Genomic DNA, 26136 nt, shown 5'->3' on the forward strand with positions numbered 1-26136 from the left:
CAGATACAAATATAAGATTAAATCTTGGCCAATGAGATGTTATGGGTGGGCCTTCTGGGAAAAACAGTTAAAGGAAGTTGATTTAGCTGGAAAGTACACCCTTTTGTCCTTCCTCTTTTCTTCCTTCCTTCTGCCTCAAACACAGACATGATGGCTGGAGTTCAGCAGCTACACTGGACCCGGAGGTTAACACTGGAAATGGAATCCATGACTAACACAGTGAAGCAAAAAAGGTAGAATAAGCCTGGGCCTTTCAGGGTCACTGTACCAGCCTGAAATGCCAAACTCTGAATTTATTGTGGAGAAAGAACAAACCCTTGGGTACATAAGTCACTGTTTGTGTCTATGTTACTATCATTCAAACACAAATCTTGCCTAACTGATGTTGACAACCTGTCTAATTCAGCAAATCTACCTTGTCAGCTGATCAGAGGATTTGTTGAGAGTCACACTACACTACGTGCTTCTGTATTAGTTGGGTTTTCAAAGAAAGGGAGGGAGGGAGGGAGAATGTGTCAGCTCCCATAACTGAAACCTTCAGTTAGGGCTGGTACTGGGCACAGCCTGACTTTAGGCCAAACTAAAACACCAGGGCCCAGGTTGACTTTGCCTCCTTGGGACTTCATCATCAGGCCGATTCCTCTCATGGTAGCAAGATGGCTGCAGCAATCCCATCTTCCTCATATCCTTATTTCCCTAAGCCCAGGGAAAGAACAGAAGCCTCTCTTTTCCTGAAGCCCCCGCAAAGTCTCCTTAGGTCTCCTTGAATCTGATTAGATTAGTGCATATTTCTAAGCCAATCACGATGGGGGCTGGGGGATGGGATGGATTGATTTGTTTGGTTTGTGCCTACCCCATCCAGGATCTGCCCCTACAGAGGGCAATGGGGACCGTCCCACACAAACATCATGGCTGAAAACCAGGAAGGATGTAGTTAAGTGCCAAGTATGTTATAGAGACAATGAGAATTCAGAGGAGGTCTAGAAAATTAGTGTGTCAGCTCACCACTTTCATAAGAGACTTCTCCAGGAACCTGGAAAGAGAATTTGAGCCATAGAATAATTAGCAAAAATGTTTCCAGCTCAGAAAGTGAGGATTTAAAGAAAACATCTTTCATTCTAGTCCATGGCCATCTTCACGGTCTTCCATTTTGTTTACACTGTTGTTCCTGGACTCTTCTCCCCAAATCAGAGCAGCCAGGGCTGGTAGAGAGTTCTCTTTGTGGAAGCCTCACGGTTAAAACTACTCCAAGTTTATTTGCATATACATTTTGCACGAGATTACATGGCCCTGAGACACTGTTTCCAGGATTCTAAGTAAGATGAGTAATGTCATTATATCATCCCCCGGGAACAATAGGAACTTATCTGTGTTGTTATGGGTATAGATTCAGCTAATTTTTTGTGTGCAATTCAACCAGCGTAGCACCTTAAACGCTCAGGCTTTGTCTTCCCTTTCCTTAGTCCACATACACCAAATCCCCCCCATAGGTGCACCCAACCTATCCTCCAGAGTGGGTTCTTTTACAAACAGGTTCAATCTAAAATAAGGTAAATTTATTTCATTTCTTAATTTTTCCAAAATACAGAAAAGAGACATCCATGTATCCACAACTGAGATTAAACAAGAATTAACTATTTGCCATATTTATTTTAGATTTTTGTTAAATACTATTTTCAGAACTAAGTTTAGATATAGCTAAAAAAAAAAAAAAACCACAATTCCCACTTTCCTCCTTCCTTCTCTTCCTTAGAAATAATCACTATCCTGAAGTTGATGTATATTATTCCCATCCTTTTTTGTTTTGGGGGGTTTGGTAACATTTTTCTCCATTTGTATAGATCCAGACACAAGATATCCTATGGTTCAATCCTAATATGGTTAGGATCCCAGCAAGAAGCTGATGACACATGCGAAGGGGTAATTAGAGAGAAGGTAATGAGAGGGGTACAGAAGGGACTGTTTACAGAGGTATGGGCCGTTTTAAGGAACAAGAAGACAGGGAAAAACATCCAGGGAGTAGTAACAGTGGGCAGCCCTCACCACCTCCGAACTTGAAAGGGTAAGGGGAGGGAGTAATGTTTCCATAACCTGGTGTGAGCTGCAGTGTGGGATAGCGGTCTGACAGGAGATTTGACTTTCAGGAGAGGAATCAGAGGGTTTCAGTTGCTGCCTAAACCAAAGCCTACAAAGGAAAATCAACAGCAGGCACTCTTTCCTCTCTGCTCTGACCTTCTGCCTGTGCCTTCCACCGGCCACAAGCAACTGGAAGGCAGGAGAGTCTGTCCAATGGTCTCCATAAAGGCTGGTCTCCTGTAGCACAGAACAGGAAAGAGGAGAGCAGAAAATGGATCTGGAAAGGTACACAGATAATAACATGATTGTTTTGTATTTTAAAAAAATAAAATAAATATTACCATAAGGTACATAAAGTTAATTTTAAAATGATGTATAAACTGCTTCCTTCCATAAAACCATAAATTAAAAATTCAAGTTACTAAACTAGAATTTTTATCTCTGAACACTACAGTTGTTTACCAATACACATTTGGCAGCAAAAAAAAAAAAGAAAGAGAGAAAGAAAAAGAAAGAGACAGAAGTAGGGGAGAGAGAGAGAGAGAGAGAGACTGATTCCAGAGTTCCTTGAAGAAAGGGTACATGGATTTTTCCTCTGCGACGGCTTAGAGAAGCAGCAAGAGCACAGAAATTTCTGGCTTCCTGTCAGCTGAGCACCTTCAAATCGCTAGGTGCTCCAGCCTTCACCTTGCCCTGGTGGAGAACAGAGATATGGCAGCTGAAACAAACACTGTCAGCAAATAAACACTATTGCCCACCTTTTTCAAAAAACAGCCTTCTTGAGATTAACAGTGTGCAATTCAATTGTTCTTAGTATATTCACAGAGTTGTGCATCCATACCACAACCAATTTTAGAACATTTTCATTTTCCCAGTAAGAAATTCCACACCCCTTAGCCGTTATCCCAATACCTTTTCCTTTTCAACTCTTCTGGTCATTTTCTATGACACTGCAAGAACTAGTTTATGTAATTCCCTAACTTACATAATTTATAATTTTCTTCTAAATTCTGACTCCAAAATCTAAACAGCTAAACCCGATATATTATGGTAACCTATTGAATGTATTGGTAACATGGTTAACATTCTTCCCTTGTTATTACTCTTCAACACAGATGCCCAAATTACTTTGTAAAACATGTCAATAATTACATATTCCCTTCTTATTTTTTAAAATTATTATTAGATGTGCTCTGAGGTTTTTAATTAGTTTGGGGAGATTTCAATTATTTTTGGCTTCCTTCAATATTGTCTTGGGTGAGTGAAATATGATTTAGGATACAATACATTGTTTAAAAGTTTAAAATCACATTAACAAGGACAAACAAAAGAGATCATTAAATACCCTGGAGATAGTTTTGCTTTATTAAGGATTAACCAGAACCTTTAATAACGTACAGCCTCTAATTTGAATTCTTTCATTTCAGTGCAATGCACAGAAACAAGTGGACGTCCGAAGGGGAACAAACAAAGGATTATAAAAGGGAGTAGTAAGGAGAAAATAGAAGTGGGTGTTGACATTGTTTCACTCTGAAAAGAAGGCTGGGGAACAACTTGGCTGTCCTCAAGTTTGAAGAGAGAATATTAATTCATCTCCATCTTCTCAGATGCCTAAATATGCATTCTTCCTTCCACCATTTCAGCTACCATTTATATTCCATCTGTAGATTCTGGATTTACAGCTCCAGCCCTAAAACTCTGTTTTGGTTCCAGACTCACATATCCCACTGGACATCTTTACTTGGATGTTACGTGAAACTCAACATGTCCAAACGGAACTCATTTTCCCCAATGTGGCAGACAGACTCTAAGGTGGCCCTTAATTCCTGCCTCATAGTGTTCACGTCTTTGTGAAATTCCTTCCCCTCGAGCGTGCGTGGAATTTCTGATTTGCTTCTAACAGTAGAATATGGCAAAGCTGACGGGATGGCACACCTCCGTGTTATGTTATATAAGATTCTGTTTTGCCAGCAGACTCGCTCCAGAGACTCTCCTTGCTGGCTCAGCAAAGTTAGTAGTCATGCTGGGAGAGTCCATGTGGCAAGGATCTGTGGGTGGCCTCTAGACACTGCAAGTCGCCTCAAGGGGCTGAAGGCAGCTTTCAGCAGCTCATCATCAATAAGTTGGGGCCCTTAGTCTGACAACAACAGGACATGAATTTGGCCACAACCTGAGTAAGTTTAGAAGCCGATTCTTCCTCAGTGGAGCCTCCAGATGCAGCCTCATGAGACCTTAAGCAGAGGATTCAACTAAGTCATATCCAGTTTCCTAATCCACAGCAACTGTGAAACAATAAATGTGTTATTTTAAGCAGGTTAATTGTGGAAATTTGTTATGCAGGAAGAGATAACGAATATACCACAAAACCTCATCTTCCTCCTCTCTCTGTCTTCTTAAATGGCTGTATGTTCTACCCAATTGACAAAGCCATCCTGAATTCTTCCCTCTTCTTCACTCCCACATTCAACCAGTCTCTGTGGGCCACCATTGCTGCCTCCTGAATAGCTTCCTAAGTCAGCAACCTCAAAACTGTACTCCTCACACAGTAAGTAGGTGTTGCACACACAAAAATTGTGCAGTGGTCAATTAAGTATGCCATATACAAATTCAGATCTTTAGGCTCATTTGCCTGGATATTGCTGCAGTCTTTTTTTTTTTTTTTTTAAGATTTTATTTTTTTCCTTTTTCTCCCCAAAGCCCCCCAGTACATAGTTGTATATTCTTCGTTGTGGGTCCTTCTAGTTGTGGCATGTGGGACGCTGCCTCAGCGTGGTCTGATGAGCAGTGCCATGTCCGCGCCCAGGATTCGAACCAACGAAACACTGGGCCGCCTGCAGCAGAGTGCACAAACAACCACTCAGCCATGGGGCCAGCCCCTGCTGCAGTCTTTTAATTAGCCTCTCTGCCTCTATCCTTTACTGTTTCTAAGCCACTTACAAAGGACTACCAAATTGATCTTTCTAAAGCATAAATCTAGTCATTTCACTAAGTAAACGGTTTCAGAGACTGACAAAATTGAGGCAGCTTCAAGACATAATTCAGAGCCCTTAGCACAACTTTGATCCAACTACTCCTACTTATCTAGTTTCATTTCTCACCATTTCTGCTCTACTCACACTGCACTTGCTGCTCCCCACACGCATCTTGCTTTCTCACCACCAGCCACACTTGCACAGACTCTTCCTCCTACCTGGGGCTCCCTTTCTGTCCTTAGTCAACTGCACATCTTCTATTCATCTCTTTCTACTTAACTCTGGCAACATTTCCTCCAGAAAGATTTCTCAGACCTCACTACCTGGACCCCTGTCCTCATCAGATGCCCTTTCTATGTGCTGAGTCTCCTGGGCTTTCCTTGATGACAGCAGGAGGGCAATTTGTTTGTTTCAGTCTCTCTAATAAGACAATGAATCCCTTGTCTTCTGGAATCTTGTCTTATTAATTGTGGTTGCCCCTGTAATTAGCATAGTGTCTGATGCAAGCAATAAATGGCTATTTGGTTAATGAATTAAATAATTTATGCTTCTAAGATATATGTAAGTTCACAGAGAATGCAGTTATCAACTGCACAGCAAGAAGGTATTGACTCTTAGAGGGAGATGTGAAAGAGGAAGGCAGCCTTTCCTCTGCCCTCAGTTCAGGGCTGAGCTCCTGTTTCTAAGGCATATGCTTCAGAGACACTTCCTCTTTGCAGAAAGAGCTTATGGGGGATTGAATATGGTTCTTTGAGCTTGAGTCTTGGCTCAACACACTTGTAAGATCTCTGAAGCATTGATGGAAATAGGGGAAAGTTGGGGGCAGGGCAAAACGTCATCTCAGAACTGCAATCAGTCTTCGAGTATTGTGAGACACTCAGAATTGAATGCAGCTTTGATATGTTATTTCCTTAATTTGAAAAAAATCACTCAAATAGAACATTTAAAAATACAAAAGAAAACTGAAGCCCACATAAAACAATGCAGATATTAGAGTTCTGTGATTCTCAGTTCAGATTTTCCCAGTACCTGAATCTGAAGCAAGGACTTGGGTGTGGGATGTTTATTTAGGATGTGATCTAAAGTAAGAAGCTGAAATAAAAGAGTAGAGAGAGTGGGAAACAGAGAAGGGAGAAGGACGAACAAAGGATGCCTCATTTAACTAGGCAACTGGGGTTTGGTTCCCCTGGGAATTCTCTGAAGAACCACGGAGAATGTGCCCCAGAATCATCTCACTAAAGAACTGGAGGCAGGCTCGTTATTCTCCGATCTCCCTTCACCACTGGTTGAGAGTTGCCTCCAGGAGTGTTACCACCACTTCCTCCAAATTTCCAGCTGAGCCTGCATGGGCTAAGCAGCCTTCTGTGCCTTCAGAGAAAGCCCTGAGCAAGAAAGGCGAAGGGACACCACTGCCCACATTTGAGACTGGACCCTGGCACTGTGTTGGAGCTGTCCACCACAGGTGGCCTGGAATCACCCAGGCTAACGGGTATAGCATGGGGCACCCACATGCCTGCTATGGGTTCCAGGAAGCTAAACTGCATTTGTAATCACGAATTTGTCTCTTGGTTATAACCAGAGCAGAATCTCTGCAGCTTAAGTCCTCTTTGGAGAAATGTTTACTGTGAGTAGGTTCAAATAGCCCTCTGCCGGCAGAACGTTACCACATTTGCTGAGACGCTTCTGTTCTCATTTGAGCAGTTATCACAGATCAGACTCTGTAATCCCAAGAAGCGTGGGAAGCACATGTAGACACTTTCATCTCACACTGGAGAAGAGATCATAAGAGGAACCAGACTGGGTTTGACAAAGCTCATCTTGAACTGAATTGCTGCTGTCCAGCAAGTGGTATTATTCAAAATATAACGATACAGGTTCGAGACGTTAAAAAAAATTGTCTCTCTGCTATTTGGAAGTGCGGCATTTAGAGCTGTGATCCTGCTGCTGTTGGGAGTGCATCTCCTGAATTCATATTGGATTCTGTGCACGGAGGTGTCATGTTAAAGCACGTATGTGAGCTATTAGGATGGACATGGTTATTTTCACTGTCAATCAGCTTGGGAAGAAAAGGACCCTAAATAGGGTGAGAAGGGAATTTTTTCCCTCTAGGCCTGGCTTCCAAGAATGTACCTGAAGCTCCTCATAAGAGGTGAAGGAAACTGGCCTCAACCACGGAGGCCACATGGTCTCTAAGCAGAAGAGCAGCAGCATGGATGTTACAAAGGCAGTTACAAAGGCAGCCAAACTCAATAGCCAGTAGCCTGTATTGTGCTTCCCTTCTGTCTCCTCTGAGACTTCAGTCCAGTTTTGTTACAGTGTAGAGCCTAGCTTCAGCTCAGTTTGAGGATTTGAGTCTGTCTGTGCTTGATTTGGAGTGTTCTGTTCTACAACACAAGTGAAGAGAGGTGCCCAGGAGGATAAGGATAAGCAATGGTGTCATATGCTACAGAGAGGTCAGGAAGGATGGAGGCAAAAAAAGCCACTGGGACTCTGCAGGATGGAGGTCAACAGTGCCATTCCAGAGGCCATTATAGGAAAGTATTGAAGCTAATCGACCAATCACAATGCCTAAAAATACATAGATATAAGACATGTAAGCAATCAGTTTAGAACATTCTTTCTGTTACAAACTAAAAGAAATAATAGCTTTTTTAAGTTAAAAATTATTTTAACGGTCACACCCTCAAATTGCAGATAAACAAACTGTCTTGTATTATGACTTCCCAAAGTCACCAAACTAGAAAGTGACAGAGCTGCACTTTTCCCCCTCAAGTTCAATTATTTTTCCCACTAGTTTTCAGGAAATAAGCTGGTGGCTTGAGAATCAGGCTATGTGGCAATATTCTGATCAACAGGATGTGTTCAACTTCCAGGAAATATCTTTAGGAAGGAGATGTGCTCTTTTCATTCCTTCTTTTCTGCCTTCTAGAATACAGACACAATGGTTAGAGCATGAGGAGCCATCTTGAACCATAAGGTGGAAGTCACTTGCTAAGGATGGTAGACAGCAAGAGAGAAAATGTCTATGGCCCTAACACCGAGGAGCATCTGCCAGCCCTGAACTGTCTACCTCCAGATTTCATCTACGTGAGAGAGAAGCAACCCCCCATCCTATTTAAGTCATCATTATTTTGAATTTACTGTCATTCAAAGCAAAATCTAATATTAACTGATGCAGCTGGTAAAGTGGGCAAGTAAATGCAGACCCGTTAATGGAATAGGAGGTGGATTGTGGTCTTAGTTGTTAATCTCAACGGAAATCCAGGGTTATGTACTGACATTATCTTTGCTGTGGCCTTGCTGGGTCTAGCTAGTAAAATAAGCAACTGTGGTGGACATTTGTTCTCTTTGATCAGTAACCCTTTATCCTTTGGAAAATTTGCTAATTTTTCCATGTGCTTCTAGTGCAACCGCCATTACATTAACCTCCTCCTCCCTTCCCCCTTTCAGGGGGTCTGCAAGTGACTGAGGCATCTCTGGCTTATTGTTATGTCCTCTTCCATTTATTGGGATAATTTGGTTCAATGGGTGGGGACTTGACCCAAGCCAAGCCAATCAAAGTGCTCCTCTGAGATACTTCTAAATGGCTCTAGAAGGTAAAATCCTATTTGACTCTGCAGACACAGGGCTGGAAAGAGGTGAAACTGCTGCTGCTTGCAGCCATGTTTCTCATCATGTGAGAAAAGCCTACATCTGCAATAGAAATGAAGTCAAGTAGAGATAAGTAGAAGCAAGAGTGAGTTGTGTGGAAGGCTGGAGAGAGAGAGAGAGAGAGAGAAACAGTGAGAGAGAGAGAGGGGGAGAGGGGGAGGGGGGAAGGGGGAGAGAGAGAGAAAGAGAGAGGGAGGGAGAGAGGGAGAGAGAGGGAGAGAGGGAGAGAGAGAGACAGAGACAGAGAGAGACAGAGACAGAGAGAGATTGGGCCCTAATTATTACTTTACAGTTCTGGAGGTCAGAAATCCAAAATCAGTCTCAATGGGCTAAAGTCAAGGTATTGGCAGGGCTTGCTCCTTCTGGAGACTGTAGAGGAGAATCTTGTTCCTTGCTTTTTCCAGATTCTAGAGGCTACCTGCATTCTTTGGCTCATGGCCCCTTCCTCCATCTTCAAAGCCAGCAGCACAGCATCTTCAGATCTCTTTCTCTGTCTATGTTACTCTCTCTCTCTGACCTCTGCTTCCATTATCATATGTTTCTATTATCTCATCTTCTTCTATGACTCTGACATTCCTGCATCCCTCTTTCCCCTTATAAAGCCCCTTGTGATTGCTTTGGACCCAGATAACCCAGAGAATCTCTCCACGATAAGATCTCTCTCTTCATCTGCAAAGCCCCTTTTGCCATGTAAGGTAACACACCCACAGGTTCTAGGAATTAGGATATAGACATCTTTGTGGGGCCATTAGTTTTTCTACCATGCTAACTCCACCCCTGGACTTGCAAAAAATTATTTTCTTCTTCTCTTCCTCTTGTCACCTGTAAATAAGAGTCCTGGCCTCATTGACTGACCCATGCAGCTTCTCATATTAGATCTAACAGAATAAACACTTTGAGTCCACTTAGATTTGTCATGGTCTGTAAACCTCTTCACTCAGGTCAATGTGTCTTCATCATGAGAATTCATTCACGTACTCTATTCTAGTAAAGGTTCTAAGGATTCATGAGGATTGATGGTCTTAGGTAAATCAAACATGATAGTGCCTTTTGCATATTCTTAATCCCAATAATTCCAAGCTTTTAGAGCAAAATTATTACCAAATAGTGGTATAGTGATTATTAAAACAGTGTTTAATGCTCTGGAAATCTCAGCCCCTTAATTGTATGCAGGAGCTAAAACCTTATATGAATAAAAACTGTGGACAATAAATGAAAAGCAACTACCTGAGGACTCTGGGGAAAAAAAATAACAAGTGGATTGTAGAGAGGACTCAAAACTTGAAAAATGGCCTGTACAGGTGTAAACTTCTGTTCTCTGTCTCTCTTTTATTGCTGCTGTTACTCTAAGGAAACTCCAGTTGTGTGTAATTGTGCAGCAGCATGGACAACAACTCTCTGAGAAATCCCATTTTTCTACCCAGAAGACTGGGAAAAGGGGCCCTCAAAAGTTGAACAGAGGGGCCAGGCTGGTCGCACAGTGGTTAAGTGCACACATTCACTTCGGTGGCCCGGGGTTCGCCAGTTCAGATCCCAGGTGCGGACATGGCCCCGCTCATCAAACCATACTGAGGCAGGCGTCCCACATGTAAAGTGGAGGAAGATGGGCATGGATGTATGCTCAGGGCCGCTCTTCCTCAGCAAAAAGAGGAGGATTGGCAGCAGTTAGCTCGGGGCTAATCTTCCTCAAAAAAAAAAAAAAAAGTTGAAGAGAATCAAGGAGATATCAGAGAGGAGAGAGGTGGAGGAGACCCTCTGATTCTGTGTATGAACCAACATAAGTTGCAGGCTCACTCCCAAGCTGTGCACATATGGAACAGACATGAAGCAGTATAGCAAAGGCTTCAGAAATTGAAATGACATTGAAACCACTTCCCACAGAAGTTGAGATAGAGCTTAAAATCGGAACCTAACTGGGTTGATTTCTGTTAAAACAAAAAGTAATCAACATTCTCCAGAGGACTTTAAAAGGTCCCAGAGTCTCACCATGTAATATTCCAAATATCTAGGATACAATCCAGAATTACTCAACCTACTGAGAAACAGGAAAATATGACCAATTTTTAAGGGAAAAGACAATCAGCAGATGCAAAGCCTAAAATAACTCAGATCAGGAGCAAACTTTTCCTGTAAACAGCCATATGGAAAGAATATTTTAGGTTATGTGGGCCATGTGGTCTCTGTCACAATGACTCAACTCTGTCATTGTAGTACAAAACCAGTTACAGACAATATGTAGATGAATAAGCAGGGCCGTGTTCCAATGAACTTGTATTTATGGAAACTGAAATTTTTATTTCATATAATTTTCACCTCACAAAATATTAGCCTTCGATTTCTTTCCCAACCATTTAAAACTTTAGTTTTAATTAAAACCTTAGTGTCAAAACAATTCTTTGCTGGTGAGCCAGACAAAAAACAGGCTGGATTTGGCTCACAGGCTTTAGCTTGCTGACTCCTGACACAGATGCTGGAAATATCAGACATAGATTCTAAAGTAGCCTTTATAACAATATTCCACGAGGTACAAGTAAACACTCTTGAAATGAATGGGAAAATGGAAGTTCTCAACGGAGAAATAGAAATCATAATTTAAATAAAAGGAACCAAATGGGAATTTTAAAACATAAAAATATCATATCTGAAATAAATGTCAAGAAACTCAGAAAATCCTCAAATACTCTTAGGAATGCTCTGCTCCATAAAGATACCCAATAATTCTAAGGGCGATTATATGGAATGAAACAGACCATTTATGAAGCAGAATGATGTTTTGTGGGGGCAGGATCTAAGACCTAAAACTTCTATATATTAGATTTATTTTATTCTTATGTGTACTGGGAAAAGGGAATGGGAAATGAGTCATTAACTAGAAAATACCTGAAAGATAAAAACATCTTTGTTCGTCATTTTCTTTCAGTATTTTTTTGTTTTATCTTTATCAGGTTTCATTATAAAAGTAATACATATCTATAAAAACGTTTTTCCAATACAAATGTACATAAAGTATAAAGTGGAAGTAAGTTTTGCCTCATCTCCCAACTCCAATCCTGAAGATAAATACTGTTAAAAGTTTGTGTATCCGTCCAAGCGCTTTACGACACATATAAAATAAATACATGTATTTAAAGGTTTTTCTTTTAAATAAAAACAGGATCATATACATATCTTACAATCTGTTCTTTTCATTCATTGTTATATTGTGCACATTTTCCATTTTAGAATATTCAAGTATACTCATTCTTTTTGATGGCTGCTTAGTTTGAACATACTATACTTACTTAACCTCTTTTCTATTGAAGATTGTGGTAGATTAAATTGTGGATTCCAATTCCTCACTCTCCTATAGTCCACCCAACACTCTTGCCATGGATTCATGGTGGTCTTGGTGTAATTTCCTGTGTCTTGACTTTGGGCTTTGCCATATTACTTGCTTTGGCCATTGGGACGTTATTAGATGTGACACAAGCAGAGGCTTGAAATGTGTTTCCACAGTTGGGCTTGCCCTCTTGTTCTTCTATCATTCCCAAGAAGAGCATGCCCCAGGTAGTTGCTGCTCCCTTTTGCCTGGGCCCCAGAAGGGAACACATAGAGCAGAGCTTTTCTGGCCAACTTGTAGACATCCATGAGTGTGAGAACAAATGCTTACTTTAACGGCACTGAATTTTAGAGTGGTTTTGTTAGGTGGTTATTACTGTTGGTGATAGCAGACTTATAGAATGGTCATTTAGGTTTACTCCAATTTTTTTATTATAAAAAATTTTATAATTAAAATCATCCCCTTACACATATCTCACAACTTTTAGCCAAATAAATTCCTAGAAGCATAATTGCTAGGTCAAATCTTAGTATTTTTGAAGCCAGATAGATAATGTTGATGGTGATAAACATTAACATGTGTTGAGCATTTTCTATATTCCAGACCCTAAGCCTTTCATCTGTGTCAAGGACTGTAAAGGGGTCTGAGATTCTACCCTTCTTGTGAGCTAGCAAGTTATCCTGCCAGTTTCATGGATGCTGACAGAGACATGAGACTCCTGGGTCAGAGACAAAGGACTTTGTTACTCATAACACTGCAAGCAGCATAATTATCAGCATGTTTGCCTTAGTTCCCCTTACCCCCAAGTACCAGAGGAGCCTCACAGATTGGCCCAGATGGATAATTGCACATGTGATGGATTGTGTTATAGGAGGAGATTCCTGAGTTTAGGGAATCCAAATCTTTTATAATGGATGGTAAGCAAGCCTGCCCTTTGCTCCAGAGGCAGACACGGTCTCTATTTTCCAAGGCTGTTCCCAGTACAAATATTCTTGACAAGACAGTCCAGAATAAAGGGCAGTCAGTGCCTTTCCTCCCAAGTCATAGAGAAATGTGAGAGACCTATGGACAATTAATTGTCTCTTAGCAGTATTACTAACTTACTTAATCCTCTCTCCTTTACAAATATGAAACTAAGCACAGAGTTTAGTAACTTTCCCAAGATCATACAGCTAAAGAACAGCAGTGTCAGGCATATTGGCTAATATTTCTAGGACAAAGATTTCTGTTTAAGAAAAATCTTTAAAACTGCAATTGTAGAATAAGGAATACATGAACCCAGTTTTTTCATTGTCATATAAAACAGTAGTCCTTTGACTTTAGTAAGCTGTTCAGTTTACATAAGAAAAGAAATTGTATCTTAGTAGCACTGTAGCTAGAGAGAATGTTTTCCATGAACAGCTATTTTAAGAAGCCAGAATGCTTTTCAGGAAGAGAGTGTACGGGGGTAGAAAATGAAAGCAGCCAAGCTGTCAAAGGTTTCAAGGGACAATATGCACTTCAGAGCTAATGTAGAAACTTGATTTTATTGTCATATGTTTGATTAAACTTACTATCTTGGTGGGTCTTCTGTAATGACTGTTATGGAGAAACAACAAAAACAGAAATGTGAATATAGATTTTTCTCTTTGTTGAGGGCCAGAAGAGAAACAATTCTACACTGCAATGCAAACTTACTAAATAACGTTTTATGAAGATTTAGCCTTTTACCATATGATAATTGTTTCACCAAGATATCTAAGTGATACCGTGATCTCAATTTGAATGTTTTTAGTAGAATATATATATTTATATGCTGTAGGGGGTTACCATTATTGTAACAAAGCACCATCCGTGTCCAAGTATAATTAATAAAGATTTACAAAGGAATCACAGAACCTTCGCAATAAAGGATTAAATCCTGAAAAATAAGATTCACAAACTGGTTGTTTAGAGTTCAATGTCTACGTGAAATGTTATTTTAATTTCCACTTTTCACGCACTTGAAATTTTGTACGTTTTGGATGAGACACATTCCTTTTGTAATATTGATCTGTAGCTTATCTCAGAGCCTTGTGTTTTGAAGGGCTGGGTTAATCTTTGCTTACTATAACTAGGAGCATTCTTATTATTTCCAGAAATAGTTATCTTTTGAATGTATTTTTAAAAATGTATTACTTACATTTAACTTATCAAATCAGTTTTTTAACATACGTATATATAGGGGCCAGCCCCCTGGCGGAGTAGTTGAGTTTGTGTGCTCCGCGTCGGCAGCCCAGGGTTTCACTGGTTCAGATCCTGGGTGCGGACATGGCACCACTCATGGAGCCGTGCTGAGGCAATGTCCCACATAGCACAACCAGAAGGACCCACAACTGAAATATACAACTACGTACTGGGGGGATTTGGGGAGAAAAAGCAGGAAAAAAAAAGATAGGCAACAGTTGTTAGCTCAGGTGCCAATCTTTAAAAAAAAAAAAAGATATGTATAAAAGATATGATTTTTAAGAGAGAGAGATGATTTTTCCCAAATCCACAGAACAAGAAACGATGCTATAATCCTTTTTCATTCCACAAATAAAAATTGTATTCAAGTCATCTGATTTATTGACTCATGGAATTCAAGGATATGCTACACATCCAATAAAGCAGCTGAGTCTCAGACACAACTGAAAAGGTCCTGACTGCAGCTTTGATAACATTTCATCCAGACACTGAATCCTAAACAATCACGTTATAAATCTTACTTCTCATAAATTTTCCTACTATTGTGGAGGTTCTCTTGGCCAAAAATCATGTGGAAGAGACTTTGGTTGTGCATGGGGCATACAGAACCGTGTACAGAATGGAAATCCCTACAACAACCATGTAGGTGGAGCACAGGTTTTGAGGAAAAGGAAGAGAGCAGGGGAGACCCTCAGCGATATCCTTTTCCTTCCTCCTGAGTTTCTACAGTAAGCTGCAGTTTACTCTTTCTTCACAGGTAAGATGCCTCGAATGAACTGGAAAGATATAAATAATGAAAACAAAATAACTAAATCTGTGATGATAATATGTATGTTATCAAACCTGCAGGTTAGGAATACAGAGCAAAACAATCATTCAATTGTGATACACATGCTGTAGATTTCAGAGTTGGATGTATAATGATTATCCCATTTTCTCCAATGAAACTCAGGTAATCACCAATGCTAACTGGATCATTCATTCATTCATTCAACAGCATACACTGAGATCTTACTCTATGCCAGGAATTATGCCAGATATTTGAAGAAGTACATTTATTTTATTTTTGAATAGGTTATGCATTCAAATGATTTAAAATAAAAATAATACTAAAAGGCATACACTGTAAAGTTTTATCTTCACAGAAGTTTCCATCTACCTATTCCCCCATTCCTACATATCCTATAGAGGCAGGGTGACCATACATCCTAGTTTTCCTGGAACATTTCCAGTTTATGCCTTTTGTCTTGGTTTAATTATTAATAGTAAGCCCTTTTACTCTCAAAAGTATTCTGGTTTAAATAATAAACAGAGAAAAAAATCAATAAACAGGAAAACAATAGAGAAAAATCATTGAAACCAAAAGCCAGGTCTTTAAAAAAAATCAATAAGATTGGTAAAACCTCTAGCCAGACTGACCAAGAAAAAAAAGAGAGAAGACAAAAATTACCAATATTAGGAAATAAAGAGGGACTATCATGACATCCTCACAGAGATTAAAATAATAATAAGGGAAGGCTGCAAACAACTCTATGCTCATAAATTCAAGAACTTAAAGGGACAAATCCTTAAGAGACACAAACTAAATTTACTCAGAGAAAAAGCCCCAAAACAATAGCCCAATAATTATTAAATAAATTGAATTTGTAGTTAAAAACCTTTCAACAAAGAAAACTCTATACCCAGATGTTTCACTTGAAAATTCTAGAAAACATTTTAAGGAAGAAATAATACCAATTCTATACAATCTATTTCAGAAAAAAATAAGAAGAGGAAACACTTCCCAATGCATTTTATGTGGCTGGCATTATCGTAATGTCACAACCAAACACATTACTACAAAAGAAAAATAAAGACCAACATCTCCCACAAACAGACACAAAAGTCCTCAACAAATCAAATCAAATATAGGAATATATAAAAAGGGTAATACCGAATAACCTAGTGGGGTTTATCCTAGGAATGCAAGGTTGGTTAAGCCTTTGAAAAGTCAATGTAATTCACCAGAATACCAGACTAAAAAAAAAAATCTGTACAATCATCTCAATAGCATTTCACAAAATTCGACATCTCTTCATAACAAAAACTCTCAGCACACTAGGAATGGAAGGAGACTTCCTTAACCTGATAAAGGACAACTATAAAAAACCTACAACTAACATCAAACTTAATGGGAATCAGGCAAGGATACGCTTTCACTATTCCTATTCAACATCACTGTGAAAGTCCTAGCCAGTGCAACAAGGTGAGAAAAATAAAGTCATTCAGATTTTAAGGGGCAAAAATACTCTATTTATACATGACAGGACTGTTTATGTAGAAAATCCCAAAAAATATACAAAAAAAATCCCTAAAACGAATAAGTGATAGTTTAGCAAGGTCACAGGATAAGAGATCAAAATACAAAAGCTATACTATCTACAATAGCACCAAAAAAAAAAAAAAAGCTAGATATAAATCTAACAAAATATGTATAGGATCTATATGCTGACAACTACAATACACTGATTAAAGAAACCAAAGAAGATGTAAAGAAGTGGAAAGATATATCATGTTCAAGGATAGACTCAATAATATTAATATTAATTCTCTCCAATTTGATATATAGATTCAGCATATTCCCAATCAAAATCCTAGCAGAACTTTTTGTAGGAATCAAGTTGATTTTTAAATTTCTAGGAAAAGTCAAAGGAACTAGTACAGCCAAAATAAATTTGAAAAAGAACAAAGTTGGAGGACTACAATTTTTTATTTCAAGTATTACTACAGACTGGAGTAATCAGAGACACTGTGGCACTGATGGCAACAAAGATACATAGGCCAATGGACCAGAATGGAGAGCCTAGAAAGAGGCTCACATAAATATGTTCAACTGATTTTTGACAATGGTGCAAAGGCAATTCAATGGAGAAAGGATGGATAATCTTTCCAACAATAGTGTTGGAATAATTGGATGTCCATAAGCCAAAAATAAAACACAAAAAACCCACAATCTATACCTCATATCTTATCTTACAAAATTAATTCTAAGTGGATCACAGCCCTAGAGGTAAAGCACAATACAACGTCTAGAAGAAAGCATAAGAAAAAATCTGCATGACCTATGGTTAGGCAAAGAGTTTTTAGATACGACCCCAAAAGCACAATCCATAAAAGAAAAAACTGGTAAATTGGACTCTATCAAAACTAAAAGCTTTTACTCTGCAGAAGACACTGTTCAGAGAATGAAAAGATGAGCCATAGACTTGAAAATGAAAATATTGTCAAATCACGTTTTGATAAATGAGTTGTATCTCAAAAAATTCATCAAGAAGAAAACCACTCAATTAAAAAAATCGGCAAAATGTATGAATAGACACTTTACTAAAAAAAGATATGTGCATATGAAAATATGTTCAACATCATTACTCAATGAGGAGATGTAAATTAAACCATAACAAGATACCACTACACATTTACTAGAATGGCTAGAAAAAATACTGACAATATCAAGTGGTGACAAGGACAAAGAGCAACTAGGAATGTCATACATTCCACGCAAAATGGTAGAGCCACTTTGGAAAGAAGTTTGGCAGTTTCTTACAAACTTAAACATTTACCTTCTATATAATCCAGCAATCCAACTCCTAGGCATTTATCCAAAAGAAATGAAAAATTGATTTTCACACAAAACCTCTATGCAAATGTTTACAGCAGCCTTATTAATCATCACCCAAAACTGGAAACCACACAGAAGTCCTTCAACCAGTAAACGAATAAGCAAAGTGTGATATATCCATACAGTGGAATGCTAGTCAGCTACAAAAATGAATTACTGATTCACCCAACAAATGGATGAATCTTAAATACATCTGCTAAACGAAAGAAGTTAGACCCAAAAGGGTATGACTCCATCAATGTGACATTTTGAAAAGCAAAATTATAGGTATGGAAAGCACATCACTGGTTGCCAGCAACTGGGAGGTAGGGGAAGAGGTTGGCTCAAATGGGGAAGCATGACGGAATTTTGAGGGTGAGGAAACTATTTTGCATACAATTGTGGGAGAACTAAGACTCAAATAACTTGTCAAAACCCACTTTTGTGTACACAAAAAAGTGAATTTTACTGTATGCAAATAAAATAAAACCAAGCAGGATGTGGGCAGAACACAAAATGGAATGTAGACTGTGAGCCCCAAATCAAACTGTATTACAAACAAATCAAACAGCCACACTGAAGCAGGTAGAGGAGAAGGGAGCTGACCTAAGAAACTTTGGAAAACAGTGCTTTGACTGGGTAGTGCAGGCCAACGACAAAAAGACGTACACCCAAGCAATATGCTCTAGTTTTCAATTTGTTTCTCATTGGGTATGGGTTAGCAATTTTTTAAAAAAATTTTTATTTTTCCTTCCTAGCCCCAAAGCCCCCCAGAACATAGTTGTATATTTTTTTTAGTTGTGGGTCCTTCTAGTTGTGGCATGTGGGATACCGCCTCAGCATGGCTTGATGAGCGGTGCCATGTCCTTGCCCAAGATCCGAACTGGCAAAAACCTGGGCCACCAAAGCGGAGTACACAAGCTTAACCACTCAGCCACGGGGCTGGCCCCTGGGTTAGCAATTTTTAAAACTACTATATGTGTGGACTAGGGTTGAACAAATAGACATGTTGTAGATAATGAGAGTCAGGTTTCCTACAGCCATAGAAAGGAGTTGAAGGTAAAGAAAGGGCAAAGGTTAGAATAAGTTGAGGTGCTGGATTTGAGTGGGAGTACCAGTATGAACTCCTGTTTTATTTATATATATACACATTTACATATATGTAAAAATATATATATACAGACAGAGACAGAAATATAGATATGTAAGTACATGCATGGGTTGGTATTTATACATATATTTCCTATCTCCACCTTCTGAGAGGAACTAGCAGCAGTGACACCCTAGCACTCAAATTTTAAATACTGTAATACAAAGGAATAGGTCTCCTTGGAGAAGTGGTTGAATCTAAGGCTGGGCAGGGAAAATATAAGCTGAGCCTGGAAATCTTGCAGTGACAGAAAATAAGGAAGTGCTTAAAAAAAGAAAGATAAGATGGGACACAGCAGCTCCTCAGTGGTCTCCAAATGGCCAAACCTGGAACAATTTGAACAATAAAGCAATGAGAGTTTTGAATTATAACCCAAAGAATAATTATCTATAAGCCCATACTGATATAAATAAATAACCAAATAAATAAACAGGAGAAAACATACAACTCCTCTCCACAAAAGAATTCCAATTAATAAATGAGGAAACTATACAGTCACTATCAGAATAGCATAATAACTGCTGCTAGCGAGATATACCAGCTAAAATTAGTGAGTGAACGTTTAAGGAGAAACAGACACAAATATCTCTCTCCAAATATTTATCAGTTACAGAGAGCAACATTGTAAGATCATAGTGGAGAAATCTAGTAGACGTCACCATAAGCAACTGATGAATAGTAACAAACAGTAATAAGACCCATACATCACGTACCCCCAGATACGATGCACCAGGAAGTGCACAACATCACTTTTGTGGTATTGTTCCCAAAATGCATAACCTTGATCTAATCTTGAGAAATCATGACAAACCCAATGGAGGGACATTTTACAAAATAACTGACCAGTAGTCTTCAAAAATCCCCAGGTCATGAAAAGACAAAGCCTGAGGAAGGAGACAGGACAAGTAAATGCAATGTAAGACCCTGGATTACATCCTGGAACAGAAAAAGAACGTTAGTGAGCAATCTGGTGAAATCCAAATGAAGTCTGTGGTTCAGTTGATTGTATTGTACAAGTATTAACTTCTTAGTTTTGATCATCGTACCATGATTACATAAGATGTTAACGTTAGTGGAAGCTGAGTGAAGGGTATACAGGAACTCTTTGCTGTTTTTGCAACAGGTTTGTAAATCTAAAATTATGTCATAATACAAAGCTTGTGAAGAATTATCTTGGTTAAGATGGAAATTATATGGTCACCCTACCTACAGAGATCCTCCTAGTGCTTATTTAGACAAATACAAAATTCTTACCCCCGTTTTCACACAACACCTTGCTTTTTTCACTTAAAATATATCCTGGAAACTTTCCATAAAAGTACATAGAGATTTCCTTCCTTTTCTTTTCCAATTTTTTATTATGAAAAAATTTTAAGACATACAGAAAATTAGCAAGAATGGCATAAATACCCTTATGCCACCTATATTTCCTTATTTTCTTTTATAAATGTGTGTTTTTCCATTGTGTGGAGTTAAGGCACGTATTTCTCATCTCATAGTTAGAGACTGATACTTCTGTCTTGACCCACTGTTGTCAGAATAGAGTGGAGAACGGGTAGGAGATGGAATCAGACTGAAAAGCAGGGGCTTTGAAGCCAGACAGACCCAAGTCCCAACAACCATTCTGGCTCTTCCTGGCTGTATGGCCCTAGACAAGTTACTTAGCTTCCCCAAATCTCAGTTGTCTCAGTAAAATGAGAATATAATTACTACATCTTAAAGTTACAGCCAGAACCATGTGAGACAATATATGCAAAACACCCATAGGTAACAGATTCACTAGGTGATACACACTGTTATTGTTTTTAATCAGAACATTTCAGAAATAGCACGCAGCTGATCTATGTGAGCCAATTTAAAGAACACTCATATTTCTTCCTTTTCCTTTTGTCATCCTATTAAGACCAAAAGAGTACTCTAATCTTAAGAAATGTAAAACAGAGCTACAGCAACATGCTCATAACCTTGACCTTATTTTTAAGTTTGGTCAATAGAACAATGTGAAAATCCACTTGACCACAAAATTCAGTTGGTGAAGCTAAGTGAGAGAGACCTTATAAGAAGTGTTGTTACCCTAGACCGATTCAACTAACAGATTTATCTTCGCAGTCCTGGGCTGATTCCTCAGTTCATTAAAAAGTCAGAGGCTCCTCTAAATTCTAATCTCTATACCCAGAGTCAACACTTTACCAAGAGGTCTGGACTGCCCACGCAAGGAGAGGAACTGCTTAGTGAATCTGCCATTCACTTTCCTCCATTGTATCAACGAGATATGAAAACTTTGATTTTTCGTGTTTGCATTTCTTTATCCACAGGATACATTTTCAACTCCAAGAGGAAGTGGTTGCAGGTAACTTTGCTGTCATTTGTGTAATTGCAATGTCAAATCATTGCCAGCTCTGGAAGAAAGCAGATGCCTTTTCCTGGTCTACAAATAGAATATATAGTCAAGAGAATGAGACATAGCCTCTGCCAGGAGAAGCATTCAAAACATATTCCTTAACTCACTCAATTAACAAGGACTCAGCAAGCCTCTACTGTGTACCAGGCACTGAGCTTGGCGTTGAAAATAAAAAACCAAAATCAAAACAACAAAACTCCTGTCCTCAAGTAGTTTACAGTCTAATTAAGGGGAGATGAGACACACTGACGATTACAATGCAGCGCAGTAAGTACTTTGGGAGGGGACAGAACGGCTTCACAGAAGAGGTTAAATTTCCGTTGGGTTTGCCAAACTGACAAGAGGAAAGGCATGCCTGGCAGAGGGTGCAGAGCCTGCAAGCACAAAGACACGCCAGGGGGCTGGAATTCAAGGTTCCCTTGGGGGATCAGGTGCACGTGAGGCTGGCAGATTAGGCTGAAGCCATTAGCAGTTTGGGCCTCCTCCTGTTGAATGGAAAAACTACTAGTTCAAAGGGAGAATTATTAAATGTTTTTCAGCAAGGGACCGAGATAAACAGTTACTTTTTAAAAACATTAGTAGCTGATGAAAGATGCATTGGGAAGGGTGATGGAAAACCAGTTAGAAGGCTATTATAGTATTGTAGTGAGACAGTGTGTGGTCCTCATGGAATCTCTGGAATTCCATGACTGAAAAGACCTTGTTTTATGAATGGGGTCAATAAGTAGGAAAACCATTTATCAATTGAAAATCAAGAGGGAAATCAGAAAGAAAATCAATATGTTCAGGCACTTGAAAGAATAAAAACAGAATTTTAACATAATAAATTCTCAGGTAGCCAGAGAGTGGTTTTCCAGCAGATGAATTAGTTTATTGAAGACTTCAGATTCTTTTCTCTGACTTTGTAATTGCTTAAGTTCTTATATGGTTTTGCCAGATGGTGGATAGAGGAAAAGAAATGAAAAACACTAAATTTAATCAATTTAGTTTCCTAACTGCTGCTTAATATGGAGATTCAAGGAGAAGGTGAAAACTCGCACTACACTGATACAGGTGGATTATCTGTGGAGTCATACATATTCCTCATCTCCACAGATAAATCAGAGGTCATTGCAAGAGAAAATGTACATACCGAGAGAATAATTGGGTCTTTGCATTGACGCTCTAAAATACCCTCCCACTTTTCATATTAAAAGCTTTATTTGGTTCCTTCACCTGAATAATGTATGCTGTGCTCATTTCTCTTTCACCGGTTGGGCTCACTGGTTGATGAATGTCTTACAGCTCTGGTTTGATGGACATTCTCTCCATCTCACGTTGAGGCTCGGCTATCAGAAGAAACAGCCAGACCAATTCAGTCCAACCACTTGCTAAGCAAATGAGGACTCATCTCGCATCTGACTGCACTCATCTGAGGGCTGAAGTTATTCTCAGCTGCGCCCCAAGGAGACGAGAGGAATGCGTTAATTGCCCGGTGGTGGTAACAGGTGTTCTCCCCAGCTACCTAAACGCAAAGCCGTGCTGTCTTTTCACTGTAGAAGCCTTCTCACTAAGTGTGCATCCCCACTCTTGCAGCAAAACAACTCAGAAATGGATGCAGTTTTATTTTCAATGTTCTTTCTCGTTTCTTAGCTACTTACAGTTAGATTTAGAAATACGTATTCACTTACCTGTCGACAAGGGGAGAAATAAATTAGGGAGAAAAGACAAAAGACAAGAGAGCAGATTCCAAGTGTTTTACTCTCCGTCTGGCCATCATGGACGAGGATGAAGAGGGGTTCGGTTTTTCCTTTAACGAGAAAACTGTTTGAGCTCTGTATTTTTACCATTTTTTACGCTCATTAACAAAATCGGTTACTTTCCTGTCATTCCGAAGTTACTTGATACTTCAGTCCTCCTGAAACTAAAAACATTTTCTAATCTTGGCCTCTCGCCTGCTGCTGGGTATGTGTTCGCCAGGTTACCCAAACGCCACACGTTCACTGGAGTGAGACTAGTAACTCCAAGCGGAGAGAACTGGACCTCCAGGAGGTGAGTGGGAGGAAACTACATATCCCGGCGTGCCCCGCTCGCGAGCACAATGGAGCCCTGTCGTCATCCGGGTCACGGGGCTGCGTATTCCGTGCGCGCCGCCGGATTCCGGCCTGGGTCCGCCCCGGGAGGAGGGCCCTCCTGGGCCGGGAAAACTGCAATTCCCGGCATGCTCTGTCACGGATGCGCCTGCGTACGGGAACGACCGTGCCGGGGAGCGCGTTGGTTTAAAGCGCTGTCTTAGTTCCATGGAAACCGGCCCTCTTGCTGCCGGACAGAGCCACAGGCGGACAGATGGACTGTGGGGTGAGGCTGCCGGGCCCAGGGCGGGTGAGCTGGGAACGGAGGCTCGAGGCCCGCGGGGGACAGTCGGCGGCTCAGATAAGGTCACCATCACCCCTCCCCGCCGTCCCCTCCCCTCCCCGGCGGAGTGTAGTCTCGTCCTCTGGATCCGAGGACTTAATTTACGGATCTTCTGCACTGGATGCGTATGGAAACCATTTAGGAGGAAGTTTGCGTTGGCCTGGCTCCAGCTGAGGGAGGCAGGATAGCCACCAGGGAGAGCCTCCACATAAGCCCCAAAGCCACCTTTTCTTTCTTTATATGTTAGGTTGGAGGTTACAGGTTCCTGGGAAAGCCATTTCGACGTTAAGGATTTTTGATTTTTGCCACCTGTTATCCTCCCTGGTCTGCTTGTTAGAGTGCAAGTGTCGGGAATTTACTTTGGTTCATTGCTGTTTCCCCTGTTCCTGGCACTTGTGCTACAACAGAATAGATGTTCCTTAAATTTTTGTTGAATTATCCCTCCGTTTGTTTGCCATCCACAATGTCCCATGCGCTAGGCTCTCAAGATAGAAAAGGGTTAAGAATCTGACCCTGCTTTGGGATGCTCGCATTAGCTTGCCCTTAACACCCACACACTCCTCACGTCCCTGATTGTTAATCTTGGAGTGTCCAGGACTAGGACTAGGTCCTTGAATCCTTTCTGTTCTCCACTATCCAGTCTCAAGGCTTTACAAGCCATGTGTATATTGACAATTCATTTTTGTTTCCAGTCCACACTTCTCCCTTGAACTCCAGATCTGCAACTTCAGTAATGTACTGGGCATCTTTCCTGGTTTACTTTAGTATTTGCAAAACAACTCTTGACCTTCCCCCTAAAACTAGTTCTTCCTAACAGGCTTCCATTGTCTCAATTACTGGCAACACCCTCCTTCCAATTGCTTTCTTTCTTTCACATCTAATCCATCAGGAAAACTTGTCTTTAAAATATGTCCGGACTCTGACCACTTCTTACTATTCCCTTGCTCTCACCCTGGTCCTAGTCAGCAGCATCTCCTGCCTGGATTAAAGTAGCAGCTTCCCAACTGGTCTTCCTGCTTCTGCCGTTGTCCTTCTCCCGTCTTGGGGGGTAGCCAGTTACCCAGTTAAGAGATAAGTTAGAGCACAGCACTCAGCCCTGAACCCTCCGGTGGCTCTGAGACTCTGTGAGTTAAAGGCAAGCCTTTACAATAGCCCTTATGGCCCTATGTGACCTGGTCCTGTTACCAGCCTCTGACCTCCTTACTGTTTGTGGACCAAGGCATTCTGACCAAGGGTCTTTGCACTTGCTTTTTACTCTTTCTGGACCTGTCTGTCCCCCAGATATCCACATGGCTCTCTCCTTCACAGTTCTTTGCTCAAATATTGTCTCAGTGAGGCTTTCGTTGACAACTCTGTCTAAATTAGAGGCCCGCGCCACAGTCTCCGTCCCGTCCTCTTCCTTGCTTTGTTTTTCTCCGTTGCACTTACCACCAGTGAACAAACTATGTGTTTTACTTAAGGTCTGTATTCCTCAAATGGAATGGAAGTTCCATGAGGGCAAGGAGTTTTGTCTGCTTTGTCCACTGCTGTGTTCCCTGGTGCCTATAACAGTGTCTGGCACATGGTTGGCATTCAGGAAATGTTTGTTGGATGTATGAATGAATGAAGACAATGTTACTGACCAAATTATTTTCCAGTGGTTATGATAATCAACATCGAGTCCCTGGCCTGTTATTTTGGAAGCAACAGCATATAGTTGTGCCTATTGCCAGGTATAGGAATGGAGCCTGTGTCCACGGAAGCAAGTAGCTCCTTTTCAAAGTCACCTGGCTTTTACTAGTATATTACTTCTGACCTCGGTCTTATTCATCCCATGCTTTCAGTGAGGTAACCTACTTAGGAGCTCCTTGGAAATACTTTCCCTAAACATAGAGACAGAATTGTATTAATTTGTTAATGATATATTTATAAAAGTAGCTGTGAGTGAACTTTTTAAAAAATAAAAGTTTGTATCTTAGTATTTTTATTATTACTATCAAGGATCAGGACTTAGGTTCAAGACTGCACTCAGTGATATTTACACCTTTTCAAAAACAGCAAAGCACAGTTATGTTCAAGCTGTAGCCTCTTTGCTGGAATATTAGCCATTAGAGCTAGGTTTTTTTGTGTTTTTTTTAAAGATTTTATTTTTTCCTTTTTCTCCCCAAAGCCCCCCAGCACATAGTTGTATATTCTTCATTGTGGATCCTTCTAGTTGTGGCATGTGGGACGCTGCCTCAGCGTGGTTTGATGAGCAGTGCCATGTCCGCGCCCAGGATTCGAACCAACGAAACGCTGGGCCGCCTGCAGCGGAGCGCGAGAACTTAACCAGTCGGCCACGGGGCCAGCCCC

General features: G+C 40.2%; 1 protein-coding gene across 12 annotated transcripts in view; it reads left to right on the forward strand.

The window, feature by feature from the left end:
• The first annotated feature begins 23509 nt into the window (after positions 1 to 23509).
• The window catches only part of CCDC150 (coiled-coil domain containing 150), a 68151-nt gene continuing 65524 nt past the window's right edge, over positions 23510 to 26136 (forward strand). For 4 of the 12 annotated variants that reach the window (XR_011528857.1, XR_011528858.1, XM_070581723.1 and 1 more), the window contains exon 1: positions 23540 to 23828. Coding sequence is in view for 6 of the 12 variants with exons in the window: in XM_070581723.1 (XP_070437824.1) it covers positions 23691 to 23828 (138 nt within the window). In the remaining 6 variants the exon portion in view is untranslated. Of the gene's footprint in view, positions 23829 to 26136 lie in introns of all 12 variants that reach the window. The other 8 variants (XR_011528860.1, XM_070581724.1, XM_070581725.1 and 5 more) reach the window with 5 other exon arrangements.

This window comes from Equus przewalskii, chromosome 17 (genome assembly GCF_037783145.1).
Source record: "Equus przewalskii isolate Varuska chromosome 17, EquPr2, whole genome shotgun sequence".
NCBI classification, from domain to species: domain Eukaryota; kingdom Metazoa; phylum Chordata; class Mammalia; order Perissodactyla; family Equidae; genus Equus; species Equus przewalskii.